The 14,369-nt window shown below is 46.8% G+C and overlaps 2 protein-coding genes across 12 annotated transcripts in view; both read right to left on the bottom strand.

Moving 5' to 3' along the window:
* Positions 1-14,369, bottom strand: part of DNAAF4 (dynein axonemal assembly factor 4) — an 88,712-nt gene that overhangs the window by 29,707 nt on the left and 44,636 nt on the right. For all 11 annotated transcript variants that reach the window (XR_004666523.4, XR_010109923.1, XR_004666522.3 and 8 more), the window contains exon 5: positions 10,425-10,570. Coding sequence is in view for 7 of the 11 variants with exons in the window: in XM_055098535.2 (XP_054954510.1) it covers positions 10,425-10,570 (146 nt within the window). In the remaining 4 variants the exon portion in view is untranslated. The remainder of the gene's footprint in view (positions 1-10,424; positions 10,571-14,369) is intronic.
* On the bottom strand, positions 62-5,670 carry LOC100969253 (acyl-coenzyme A thioesterase THEM4-like). Its single transcript, XM_055098539.2, has one exon. The coding sequence runs from the start codon at positions 3,652-3,654 to the stop codon at positions 2,929-2,931; it is 726 nt and encodes a 241-aa protein (XP_054954514.2). The 5' UTR covers positions 3,655-5,670; the 3' UTR covers positions 62-2,928.

Below are 14,369 nucleotides of genomic sequence, written 5' to 3' on the forward strand. Positions count from 1 at the left end.
TCTTCTCCACCTCTCCTCCAAATTGATATACTGAAGCCATAACCATCAGTGTGAATCGGTATTTGGAAGTGGGGCCTCTGAGAGGTAATGAGGTTTAGGTCATGAGAGGAGAGCTCCCAAAATGAGTTTATCCTTATAAGAAGAGAAAGAGATCAGAGCTCCCCCATGTGGACACAGTGAGAAAGTGGTTGTCTGCAAGTTATGATGAGCACCCCTACCAAGAATCATGCTGGCACCCTGATCTTGGATTTCCCAGCCTCCAGAACTATGAGAAATGACTGTTTATTGTTTAAGCCACCCAGTCTATGGTATTTTGTTTATAGCAGCCAGAGCAGATTAACGTACTACTTGATGGTGGTAATTTTTTTTTTTTTATCTTGCTCTGTCACCCAGGCTGGAGTGCAAGTGGCGCAATCTCGGCTCACTGTAACCTTCACCTCCCAGGTTCAAGTGATTCTCCTGCCTCAGCCTCCCGAGTAGCTGGGATTACAGGCGTGTGCCACCATGCCTGGCTAATTTTTGTATTTTTAGTAGAGACAGGGTTTCACTATTTTGGCCAGGCTGGTATTGAACACATGACCTCGTGATCCACCCACCTCGGAATCCCAAAGTGCTGGGATTATAGGCGTGAGCCACCACGCCTGGCCAGTGATGGTGATTTTAATCTTGCAATATTTATATATATATATTTTTCAGACGGAGTCTTGCTCTGTCACTCAGGCTGGAGTGCAGTGGCACGATCTTGGCTCACTGCAAGCTCTGCCTCCCAGGTTCACACCATTCTCCTGCCTCAGCCTCCCAAGTAGCTGGGACTACAGGCACCCGCCACCACACCCGGCTAATTTTTTGTATTTTTAGTAGAGATGAGGTTTCACCCTGGTCTCGATCTCCTGACCTTGTGATCTGCCCACCTCGGCCTCCCAAAGTGCTGGGATTACAGGCGTGGGCCACTGCACCTGGCCATATTTATACATTATTAAACTTTTTTTTCTTTTTGAGACAGAGTCTCACTCAGCTGCCCAGGCTGGAGTACAGTAGCACAATCTCGGTTCACTGTACCCTCCGCCTCCTGGGTTCAAGTGATTCTTCTGCCTCAGCCTCCCAAATAGCTGGGACTACAGGCACACGCCACCATGCCCAGCTAAATTTTTGTATTTTTAGTAGAGACGGGGTTTCACCATATGGGCCAGGCTGGTCTCAAACTCCTGACCTTGTGATTCACCCACCTTGGCCTCCCAAAGTGCTGGGGTTACAGGCTTGAGCCACCGTGCCCGCCCTTAAACTTTTTTTTAAACCTCAATAGCTGGTGGAAATACAACAGATAAAATTTCTAGCCAAATTTCTTGCTTTCTGGGAGTTCATATGATATTATTATTATTAATTTTTTTTTTCTGAGACAGTCGCACTCTGTCCCCCAGGCTGGAGTGCAGTGGCATGATCTCAGCTCACCGCAACCTCCGCCTTCTGGGTTCAAGCAATTCTCCTGCCTCAGCCTCCTGAACAGCTAGGATTACAGGCGTGTGCCACCATGCCCGGCCAATTTTTGTATTTTTAGTAGAGACGGGGATTCACCATATTGGCCAGGCTGGTCTCGAACTCCTGACCTTGTGATCTGCCCACCTCGGCCTCCCAAAGTGCTGGGATTACAGGCGTGAGCCACCATGCCCAGCCCATGTGATTATTATTTTATCTTTCTGGGTTATAATATTTTCATTTTTCTTTTTTTTAATTATACTTTAAGTTCTAGGGTACATGTGCAAAACGTGCAGGTTTGTTACATATGTATACATGTGCCATGTTGGTGTGCTGCACCCATTAACTCGTCATTTACATTAGGTGTATCTCCTAATGCTATCCCCCGCCCCCACCACCCAACAGGCCCCGGTGTGTGATGTTCCCCTTCCTGTGTCCAAGTGTTCTCATTGTTCAATTCCCACCTATGAGTGAGAACATGCGGTGTTTGGTTTTTTGTCCTTGCAATAGTTTGCTGAGAATGATGGTTTCCAGCTTCATCCATGTCCCTACAAAGGACATGAACTCATCCTTTTTTATGGCTGCATAGTATTCCATGGTGTCTATGTGCCACATTTTCTTTTTTCTTTTTTAAATGGCACAGTGGTTTAATCTCTAGAATCCCAGACAACAGATTTGAGGTATTCATTCCTATAGAATTTGGCTGTGCTTCCTACTCTGACCAAAAAGATTCATGTGTTCAGATACAACAAAGCTAGCTTTCTAACTTACTAACTTATAATGTATATACATATGCACATGTCTGTGTCTTCCCTGCCATGTATTTATTCTTCATGCTTGGTTTTCTAGCATTTTCAAGTTTGCAGGAAAAGTTTCAATAAACATTTATTTCTCCAGTCCGCAGTGGAGCAGGTCACACATCCTAAGGAGACAGAGTTTTTTTTGTTTTGTTTTGTTTTGAGATGGGTTCTCGTTCTGTTGCCCAGGCTGGAGTGATGTGGCATGATCTTGGCTCACTGCAACCTCCGCCTCCCGGGTTCAAGCAATTCTCCTGCCTCAGCCTCCTGAGTAGCTGGGACTACAGGCGCACTGCCACCATGCCCGGCTAATTTTTCGTATTTTAGTAGAGACGGGGTTTCATCGTGTTGTCCAGACTGATCTTGAACTCCTGAGCTCAGGCAATCCACCCGCCTTGGCCTCCTAAAGTGCTGGGATTATAGGCGTGAGCCACAGCGCCCTGACTGAGAGTTGTCGAAATGCTCGCAGGAAGTGTTTCTGTGTTAAAAAGTTGGGAAGATGGAAACTGAATCCTCCTTGTATTCAGAAGGCTGTTTCGGAAGGTCACTCTTGGCAGGCTTCTCCCTACAGGGATTCAGCAGTGAGGGAGCAGAGTATTCGGGGGACAACTGCTTCTTCTGGAGGGGAGAGAATGAGATGGAGTTCACCAGCAGCTCTTTATGTCAGACTTTTAGCAGGATTCAGCTTTATAAGTAAGCTTGTCGCCTCTGAATATAGGGTCTTCTCATCAACACTCTGAACATTACTGGAAACAAAAAATTTCTTTCCTTCAACTTTATCAAGTTGGCTATTTATCGTAACAACAGAACAAAGAGGGATAGGTCTTTTACAACTGATGCTGAGATTGGCAGTCATGACAATTCCCCCAGCCATCATTGCACACATACCAACAGTAGCATCAATCATGGTTGCAATGGCACCTCCATGAATCAATCCAGGTGGTCCTTCTAGGTAAGGGACTCCTTGAAATAAGCAAACCATCCTTTTCTCAACGTCATTGTAGAACATCACGTATTCAAAGCCCAGGCCATCAGCAAAGCTTCTGGCGAAGAGCTGGGCCTGTGACACTTGTTCTTCTTTCATAAGCTTTGGGTCAAGAAAATGGGTTTTAAAGTCTTGAATCCTTTCAGTAGGTGTACGTTTATATGAAGGCAAACGTTTCCAGGAGCCGTCTTCACATTTCTTCATAAACTGGTCAAAGAGCAGTCTTAGGTCCTTGTTCCAGCTGGGGTTGGGGACAGAATAGTCCTTAAGAATGACTTCCTCAGAAGAAAATGACCTCAGCGCAGGTCGCGGCTCACTACCCAACAGGCGCCTTCCTACCGGTGGCAGCTGGCAAAGGGCCCCCAGCGTGCGGAGGCGCCTGGCGCAGCTCCCCAGCATGGCTCAGGGCCGTGCAGGCCGTGGGGCCACGCTTGCTCTAGCCCTGGATGGCACACATTACTGCCACATTTTCTTAATCCAGTCTATCATTGATGGACATTTGGGTTGGTTCCAAGTCTTTGCTATTGTGAATAGTGCTGCAATAAACATACGTGTACATGTGTCTTTATAGCAGCATGATTTATAGTCCTTTGGGTATATACCCAGTAATGGGATGGCTGGGTCAAATGGTATTTCTAGGTCTAGATCCTTGAGGAATCGCCACACTGTCTTCCACAATGGTTGAACTAGTTTACAGTCCCACCAACAGTGTAAAAGTATTCCTATTTCTCCACATCCTCTCCAGCACCTGTTGTTTCCTGACTTTTTAATGATCGCCATTCTAACTGGTGTGAGATGGTATCTCATTGTGATTTTGATTTGCATTTCTCTGATGGCCAGTGATGATGAGCATTTTTTCATGTATCTGTTGGCTGCATAAATGTCTGCTTTTGAGAAGTGTCTGTTCATATCCTTCACCCACGTTTCGATGGGGTTGTTTTTTTCTTGTAAGTTTGTTTGAGTTCTTTGTAGATTCTGGATATTAGCCCTTTGTCAGATGAGTAGATTGCAAAAATTTTCTCCCATTCTGTAGGTTGCCTGTTCACTCTGATGGTAGTTTCTTTTGCTGTGCAGAAGCTCTTTAGTTTAATTAGATCCCATTTGTCAATTTTGTCTTTTGTTGCCATTGCTTTTGGTGTTTTAGACATGAAGTCCTTGCCCATGCCTATGTCCTGAATGGTATTGTCTAGGTTTTCTTCTAGGGTTTTTATGGTTTTAGGTCTAACATTTAAGTCTTTTATCCATCTTGAATTAATTTCTGTATAAGGTGTAAGGAAGGGATCCAGTTTCAGCTTTCTACATATGGCTAGCCAGTTTTCCCAGTACCATTTATTAAATAGGGAATCCTTTCCCCATTTCTTGTTTTTGTCAGGTTTGTCAAAGATCAGATGGTTGTAGATGTGTGGTATTATTTCTGAGGGCTCTGTTCTGTTCCATTGGTCTATATCTCTGTTTCGGTATCAGTACCATGCTGTTTTGGTTACTGTAGCCTTGTAGTGTAGTTTGAAGTCAGGTGGCATGATGCCTCCAGCTTTGTTCTTTTGGCTTAGGATTGTCTTGGCAATGTGGGTTCTTTTTTGGTTCCATATGAACTTTAAAGTAGTTTGTTTTCCAATTCTTTGGGGAAAGTCATTGGTAGCTTGATGGGGATGGCATTGAATCTATAAATTACCTTGGGCAGCATGGCCATTTTTACGATATTGATTCTTCCTATCCATGAGCTTGGAATGTTCTTCCATTTGTTTGTGTCCTCTTTTATTTCATTGAGCAGTGGTTTGTAGTTCTCCTTGAAGAGGTCCTTCACATCCCTTGTAAATTGGATTCCTAGGTATTTTTTTCTCTTTGAAGCAATTGTGAATGGGAGTTCACTCATGATTTGGCTCTCTGTTTGTCTGTTATTGGTGTATAAGAATGCTTGTCATTTCTGCACATTGATTTTGTATCCTGAGACTTTGCTGAAGTTGCTTATCAGCTTAAGGAGATTTTGGGCTGAGACGATGGGGTTTTCTAAATATACAATCATGTCATCTGCAAACAGGGACAATTTGACTTCCTCTTTTCCTAATTGAATACCCTTTCTTTTTTTTCTTTTCTTTTTTTTTTTTTTAGTATTTATTGATCATTCTTGGGTGTTTCTCAGAGAGGGGGATGTGGCAGGGTCATAGGATAATAGTGGAGAGAAGGACAACAGATAAACACATGAACAAAGGTCTCTGGTTTTCCTAGGCAGCCTTCCACAGTGTTTGTGTCCCTGGGTACTTGAGATTAGGGAGTGGTGATGACTCTTAACGAGCATGCTGCCTTCAAGCGTCTGTTTAACAAAGCACATCTTGCACCACCCTTAATCCATTTAACCCTGAGTTGACACAGCACATGTTTCAGAGTGCACGGGGTTGGGGGTAAGGTTATAGATTAACAGCATCCAAAGCAGAAGAATTTTTCTTAGTACAGAACAAAATGGAGTCTCCTATGTCTACTTCTTTCTACACAGACACAGTAACAATCTGATCTTTCTTTTCCCCACATTTCCCCGTTTTCTTTTCCACAAAACCGCCATCATCATCATGGCCCGTTCTCGATGGTCGCTGTCTCTTCGGAGCTGTTGGGTACACCTCCCAGACAGGGCGGCCGGGCAGAGGTGCTCCTCGCCTCCCAGACGGGGCGGCCAGGCAGAGGCGCTCCTCACCTCCCACACAGGGCGGCCAGGCAGAGGCGCTCCTCACCTCCCAGATGGGGAGGCCAGGCAGAGGCGCTCCTCACCTCCCAAACGAAGGGCACCAGGCAGAGGCGCTCACCTCCCAGACGGGGCGGCCGGGAAGAGGCGCTCCCCACTTCCCAGAGGGGGCGGCTGGGCAGAGGCGCTTCCCGCTTCCCAGATGGGGTGGCGGCCAGGCAGAGGCGCTCCTCACATCCCAGATGGGGCAGCCGGGCAGAGGCGCTCCTCACTTCCCAGACGCGGCAGCCAGGCAGAGGTGCTCCTCACCTCCCAGACGGGGCGGCCGGGCAGAGGCGCTCCTCACCTCCCAGATGGGGCGGCCGGGCAGAGGCGCTCCTCACCTCCCAGATGGGGCGGCCGGGCAGAGGCACTCCCCACTTCCCAGATGGGGTGGCGGCCGGGCAGAGGCGCTCCTCACATCCCAGACGGGGGGGGCAGCTGGGCAGAGGCGCTCCTCACTTCCCGGACGGGGTGGCCGGGCAGAGGCACTCCTCACATCCCAGACGATGGGCAGCCGGGCAGAGGCGCTCCTCATTTCCCAGACGGGGCGGCCGGGCAGAGGCGCTCCCCACTTCCCAGACGGGGTGGCGGTCGGGCAGAGGTGCTCCTCACATCCTAGACGGGGCGGCCAGGCAGAGGTGCTCCTCACTTCCCAGACGAAGGGCAGCCAGGCAGAGGCGCTCCTCACCTTCCAGACGGGGCGGCCGAGCAGAGGTGCACCCCGCTTCCCAGATGGGGTGGCAGCCGGGCAGAGGTGCTCCTCACATCCCAGACGGGGCAGCCGGGCAGAGGTGCTCCTCACATCCCAGACGGGGTGGCCGGGCAGAGGTGCTCCTCACATCCCAGATGGGGCAGCTGGGCAGAGGTGCTCCCCACTTCCCAGACGGGGTGGCGGCCAGGCAGAGGCACTCCTCACATCCCAGATGATGGGCAGCCGGACAGAGGCACTCCCCACTTCCCAGACGGGGCGGCCGGGCAGAGGCGCTCCTCACTTCCCAGACAGGGCGGCTGCCGGGCAGAGGTGCTCCCCACTTCTCAGCCGGGCAGCCGGGCAGAGGCGCTCCTCAGTTCCCAGATGGGGCGGCTGGGCAGAGGCATTCCCCATTTCCCAGATGGGGTGGCAGCCGGGCAGAGGCGCTCCTCACATCCCAGACGGGGTGGCCAGGCAGAGGCGCTCACTTCCCAGACAATGGGTGGCCGGGCAGAGGTGCTCCTCACCTCCCAGACTAGGTGGCCGGGCAGAGGCGCTCCTCACTTCCCAGACTGGGTGGCCGGGCAGAGGCACTCCTCACATCCCAGACGGGGTGGCCAGGCAGAGGCGCTCCTCACTTCCCAGATGGGGTGGCCGGGCAGAGGTGCTCCTCACATCCCAGATGGGGTGGCCAGGCAGAGGCGCTCCTCACTTCCTAGATGGGGCAGCCGGGCAGAGGCGCTCCTCACTTCCTAGACGGGGCAGCTGGGCAGAGACACTCCTCACATCCCAGACAGGGTGGTGGCCAGGCAGAGGCGCTCCTCACATCCCAGATGGGGCGGCCGGGCAGAGGCGCTCCTCACATCCCAGACTGGGCGGCCGGGCAGAGGCACTCCTCACATCCCAGACGATGGGCGGCCAGGCAGAGACGCTCCTCACTTCCTAGATGGGGTGGCGGCCGGGCAGAGGCTGTAATCTTAGCACTTTGGGAGGCCAAGGCAGGCGGCTGGGAGGTGGAGGTTGTAGCGAGCCGAGATCATGCCACTGCACACCAGTCTGGGCAACATTGAGCATTGAGTGAGTGAGACTCCATCTGCAATCCCAGCACCTCGGGAGGCCGAGGCGGGCAGATCAGGAGCTGGAGGTCAGGAGCTGGAGACCAGCCGGGCCAACAGGGCGAAACCCCGTCTCCACCAAAAATACAAAAACCAGTCAGGCATGGCGGTGTGTGCCTGCAATCCCAGGCAGTGGGCAGGCCGAGGCAGGAGAATGACGGGAGCCTGAGGCAGGGAGGTGGCAGCAAGCCGAGATCACGGCAGTACAGTCCAGCCTCAGCAACAGAGGGAGACCGTGGAAAGAGAGAGGGGAGAGGGGAGAGGGGAGAGGGCAGAGGGGAGAGGGGAGAGGGCAGAGGGGAGAGGGGAGAGGTGAGAGGGGAGCCCCTTTATTTCTTTCTCCTGCCTGATTGCCCTGGCCAGAACTTCCAACACTATGCTGTGTTGAATAGGTGTGGTGAGAGAGGGCATCCCTGTCTTGTGCCAGTTTTCAAAGAGAATGCTTCCAGTTTTTGCCCATTCAGTATGATATTGGCTGTGGGTTTGTCATAAATAGCTCTTATTATTTTGAGATACTTCCCATCAATATCTAGATTACTGAGAGTTTTTAGCATGAAGTGCTGTTGAATTTTGTCAAAGGCCTTTTCTGCATCTGTTGAGATAATCATGCGGTTTTTATCTTTGGTTCCGTTTATATGCTGGATTACGTTTACTGATTTGCGTATGTTGAACCAGCCTTGCATCCCAGGGATGAAGCCCATTTGGTCATGGTGGATAAGCTTTTTGATGTGCTGCTGCATTCGGTTTGCCAGCATTTTATTGAGGATTTTTGCATCGATGTTCATCCAGGATATTGATCTAAAATTCTTTTATATTTTCATTTTTCTGTACTGAAAAATATACAGAAGGTCACTTGAGCCCAAGAGTTCAAGGCTACAGTGAGCCATGATTGTCCCACTGTACTCCAGCCTGGGCAGCAGAGCAAGACCCCCAACTCAAAAAAAAAAAAAAAAGGTGTGTGTGTGTGTGTGTGTGTATGTGTATAAACACAATTCAAAAATAATTCTATGGGCCGGGTGCAGTGGCTCACACCTGTAATCCCAGCACTTTGGGAGGCCGAGGTGGGCGGATCACAAGTTCAGGAGATTGAGACCATCCTGGCTAATATGGTGAAACCCCGTCTCTATTAAAAACTACAGAAAATTAGCTGGGCGTGGTGGTGGGCACCTGTAGTCCCAGCTACTCGGGAGGCTGAGGCAAGAGAATGGCATGAACCCAGGAGGTGGAGCTTGCAGTGAGCGGAGATTGCGCCACTGCACTCCAGCCTAGGGGACAGAGCGAGACTCCATCCCACAAAATAATAATAATAATAATAATAATTATAACTGTATAATTATAGAAATGTTACAAATATAGAAAATACCTTGTTTAATAATATGAAATAATTATTTATATTGTCATTATGTCTTTTATTTTTATTTTTTTTTTTTGAGACAGAGTTTCGCTCTTTCACCCATGCTGGAGTGAAATGGTGCAATCTTGGCTCATTGCAACCTCTGACCCCCGGGTTCAAGTGATTCTCCTGCCTCAGCCTCCCGAGTAGCTGGGATTACAGGTGCCTGCCACCACACCGGACTAATTTTTGTATTTTTAATAGCGATGGGGTTTCACCATGTTGGCCAGGCTGGTCTCAAACTCCTGACCTCAGGTGATCCACCCACCTCGGCCTCCCAAAGTGCTAGAATTACAGGCGTGAGCCACCACGCCCGGCTTGTCATTATGTCTTAAGGATCTTCTTATTTCTACAATTTTTCAAATCAAAGATGCATCAATTCAGCCTCGCAGTAAAAAAATGCAGTTCTTGGCTGGGTACGGTGGCTCATGCCTATAATCCCAGCACATTGGGAGGCCGAGCAGGGTGGATCGCCTGAGGTCAGGAGTTTGAGACCAGCCTGACCAACATGGTGAAACCCCATCTCCACTAAAAATATAAAAAATTAGCCAGACATGCTGGCGCATGCCTGTAATCCCAGCTACTAGGGAGGCTGAGGCAGGAGAATTGTTTGAACCTGGGAGGAGGAGGTTGCAGTGAACTGAGATTGTGCCCACTGCACTCCAGCCTGGGCAACAAGAGCAAAAACTCCATCTCTAAAACAAACAACAACAACAAAAAGACCGCTTTTTTTTTTTTTTTTTTTTTGATTCAAAGTCTCACTCTGTTGCCCAGGCTGGAGTACAATGGTGCAATCTCGGCTCACTGCAACCTCCACATCCCAAGTTCAAGCAATTCTCCTGCCCCAGCCCCACTAGTAGCTGGGATCACAGGTGCTCGCCACCACACCAGGCTAATTTTTGTATTTTTAGTACAGATGGAGTTTCCCCATGTTAGTCAGGTTGGTCTTGAACTCCTGACCTCAAGTGATCCACCCACCTCGGCCTCCCAAAGTGCTGGGATTGCAGGCATGAGCCACTGCACCCGGCCTACTGTACATATATGTTACGTCGGTATTCTCTTATCGCTATTCTGGAGCCAAAAACATCTGCAAAACATATTTTCTCATAAGGAAATTCTAAAACATATTCATGACGTTATTTCTTTAGTGTAATAAATACTTAAGAAATTCAGAACCAGTACTAATTTCAATAGATGAAATAAAAATAAAGTATTTTCATTTGTGGTAATTGTAACAAGAGTAAGTATATATACCTCCTCCTCTTCTGCTACTTGTGATTCACGAAGAGCTGTTGGGAATACTCGAGGGGTAAAGTTGATTTTAATACTGCCAACAGAGCGAGGAGCAGGAATACTGTCTTCCTTTAACTTCTCAGTAAATATATTTTCTGAATTTCTCCCTTCAAAAACAATGGTAGCAAACAAGTCACTTATTTCTCATTTTCTAGTTAACAATCAACTGATAAAGTAATTACACATCAAAGCTCACCCCCAAATCCTAAACAAATAAATCAAATATATTTTCTGCAAGAAAAGAACGCAAAATTTAGCAATGATAATATAGCAGCTAATGACCTACCTGCTCTTTATCAATGGCCTCAGCTACTTTTCTGGGGTTCTCTTTGTAAAACCACAGTGTTTAATTCACACCAACTCTAAGGGAGGATACTCTAGGCAACTCTACATCAACTCTAGAGAAGGGCACATAGGCAAAACCACCACTGCCAATACCATCTCTATCTCCTTAAACTCTATAGCAATATCTCCTACATACTTTATCTCCTATATGCTTTCTTATAATAGTGTAAGAGGTTTTAGCCATCAAAGAGAACTAATGAGAACTGGCAAGGATGGGCGCAGTGGCTCATGTCTGTAATCACAGCACTTTGGGAGGCCAAGGCAGGCCAATCACCTGAGGTCAGGAGTTCAAGACCAGCCTGGCCAACATGATGAAACACTGTCTCTACTAAAAATATAAAAATTAGCCAGGCCTGTGGCACATACCTATAATCCCAGCTACTTGGGAGGCTAAGACAGGAGACTTGCTTGAACCTGGGAGGTGGAGGTTGCAGTTAGCCGAGATCGTGCCATACACTCCAGCCTGGGCGACAGAGCGAGACTCTGTCTCCAACAAACAAACAAACGAAAACTAGGAAAGGGTCTTGACTAGACATTTCAAAGGACTGGGGCAAGGGGGGAAGGAGCGCTCTTAGACTCAAAGATGAAAGCCAAATAATGTGATAACAGAGGTGATCCCATCAGCCAGGATGGCCTTGTGGAACACAGTCGTTGAGCACTGTTGCATAACAAAGTATTACATTAAAGAGAACTAAATTTTTATCTTTATTTGATCTGTACATTTGGGGCTTTATTTTACAATGCTCGGCTTGAACCTACCTAATACAAGATCCCAATAATTTTATATCCAAGTTAACTGTTGCTCACTCATAATGGCAAAAGACATTTCTAGGTATGTAAGAACTCAGCCAACACTACCTAGTCATCTTTTGTGAATACATTACTCAAATAAATGTTCCAGAACACAGAGAAATAACATTAAGAAACCAGGAGTGGGGAATTTGAGAGCAAAATGAAAAAGAATGGGTTTTCTAAAGCAGTGGAGAACACACTAAAAATGTTGTGAATAATATCTTTTTTTTTTTTTTGAGACAGGGTTATTACCGTCACCAAGGCTGGAGTGCAGTGATGCAATCACAGCACACTGCAGCCTTGAACCCCTTGGCTCAAAAAATCCTCCCATCTCAGCCTTTCAAGAGCAGGGACTACAGGTGCCCACCACCATACATGGCTAATTTTTTGTTTGTATGCTTTTTTGTAGAGATGGGGTCTTGTTTTGTTGCCCAGGCTGCTCTTGAACTCCTGGGCTCAAGCAATCCTCCCATCTTGGCCTCTCAAAGTGCTGAGATTACAGGTGTAAGCCACCACACCCAGCCTGTAAATAATATTTTTAAATAGTCATACAAAAGAAGGAAAATAGGTCTGGGCGCAGCGGCTCACACCTGTAATCCTAGCACTTCGGGAGGCTGAGGCGGGTGGATCACTTGAGGTCAGGAGTTGGAGACCAGCTTGGCCAACATGGTGAAACCTCATCTCTACTAAAATTACAAAAAATTAGTCAGGGGTGGTGGCAGGCACCTGTAATCCCAGCTATTTGGGAAGCTGAGGCAGGAGAGTCGCTTGAACCTGGGAGGCAGAGGCTGCAGTTAGCCAAGATCATGCCACTGCACTCCAGCCTGGACAACAGAGCATGTCACACTAAAAAAAAAAAAAAAAAAAAAAAAGGAAAAGGAAAAAAAGAAGGAAAATAGAATAGAAAGTAAAAATCAAGCATACTTCATTTTACTTCAGATTACTAATAATACTAATGATTAATACGATATAGAACATGCAGGAAATCATCACTATTATCCCATGAGGATAACTAAAAAAAACTATATTGCTACAGAAAAACAAATCTTTATGTGTTTATAAAAAATATTAAAGTGACCACTAGTTACAGTAAAAATAAGATATATAATTTCCAAACTCATATATCTAATTTACAAACTCTTCTATTTTCCATTTGCAAATTGCAAAACATAAAAAAGAAATTTGCTGTTTGTAACAACACAGGTTAAAACTTTTACTACAAAGTTTTACATGCAATTTTATGAAAAAGTAAAATGTTATGAACACATACAAATTCTTGATAAAAAAATAAATAAACAAAAGGTTCAATATATAGTTCAGTTTCAAAAGTAAGTAAAGGAAATGCTTCATCATCGAACTTAAAGCCAGGGTCATCTCAAAAGCTGACACAAAGCTGTTTGGAAAGATTTTAGATGCAAATAGATTAATATCAATGGTTGGAGACTGGAAATTTAATGCTGATATAGGTACAGAGGTGGGGAGGTGGAAATGAAACTAGAATCATAGAAGGGTAGGACCTCCCGGGTTCAAGCGATTCTCCTGCCTCAGCCTCCTGAGTAGCTGGAATTACAGACATGCACCACCATGCCCAGCTAATTTTTTTGTATTTTTAGTAGACACGGGTTTCATCATGTTGGCCAGGCTGGTCTCGAACTCCTGACCTTGTGAGCCACCCACCTTGGCCTCCCAAAGTGCTGGGATTACAGGCATGAGCCACCGTGCCCAGTGGGCATCACTCTTAGTGAAAAGGATGCTTATATGATCTCTGCTCACTAATCTTAGAAAGTGAAGCTTGGAAAAAATGTCTCTTGTAAGAAATGGAAGCTCCAGGTATTCCTCATCAACAAGACTTTTGCAAATAACAATATATGATATTTCCTCATACACACACACTAAGAAGTTTTTGCAGAAGATTAGTGGTCAGGCAAAAAAGCACAATTCACAAGAGGAAACAATCCAGTATGAGGAACAATCAGCAGACACAACAAATAAGACGACTGGCTCCCCAAGACTTTGAAATAGCACAACAATCTGAATGAGATTAATCATTTTAAACATACTTACTTAAAGCCAGTAAAGACAGGCTAACATCAATAATGAAAACTAAGAAGCTAGTGACAAAGAACAGAGAGGTGTGAAAAAAAACAGTTCTTTTTTTTTTTTTTTTTTTTTGAGACAGCGTCTTGCTCTGTCGCCTAGGCTGGAGTGTAGTGGCGCGATCTCGGCTCACTGCAAGCTCTGCCTCCCGGGTTCATGCCATTCTCCTGCCTCAGCCTCCTGAGTAGCTGGGACTACAGGCACCCACCACCACGTCCAGCTAATTTTTTGTACTTTTAGTAGAGACGGGGTTTCACCGGGTTAGCCAGGATGGTCTCCATCTCCTGACCTCGTGATCCACCCACCTCGGCCTCCGAAAGTGCTGGGATTACAGGCATGAGCCACAGCGCCTGGCCAAAAAACAGAACTTTCAAAATGAAAAATATTGTCACTGAAATTAAAAACATCTTGGACAAGTATAACATAAAATTAGTCATGGTTGAAAAAAATTTATAAACTAGAAGATAGATCTGAGGATATTATACAGAAAATAGCTGAGGAAGATAAAGAGAATACAAGAAAGTTGGCCAGGTGTGGTGGCTCACGCCTGTAATCCCAGCATTTTGGGAGGCCAAGACAGGTAGATTGCTTGAGGTCAGGAATTCAAGATCAGCGTGGCCAATATGGTGAAACCCCGTGTCTACTAAAAACACAAAAATTAGCTTGGTGTGG

This window comes from Pan paniscus, chromosome 16 (genome assembly GCF_029289425.2).
Source record: "Pan paniscus chromosome 16, NHGRI_mPanPan1-v2.0_pri, whole genome shotgun sequence".
Taxonomy (NCBI): Eukaryota; Metazoa; Chordata; class Mammalia; order Primates; family Hominidae; genus Pan; species Pan paniscus.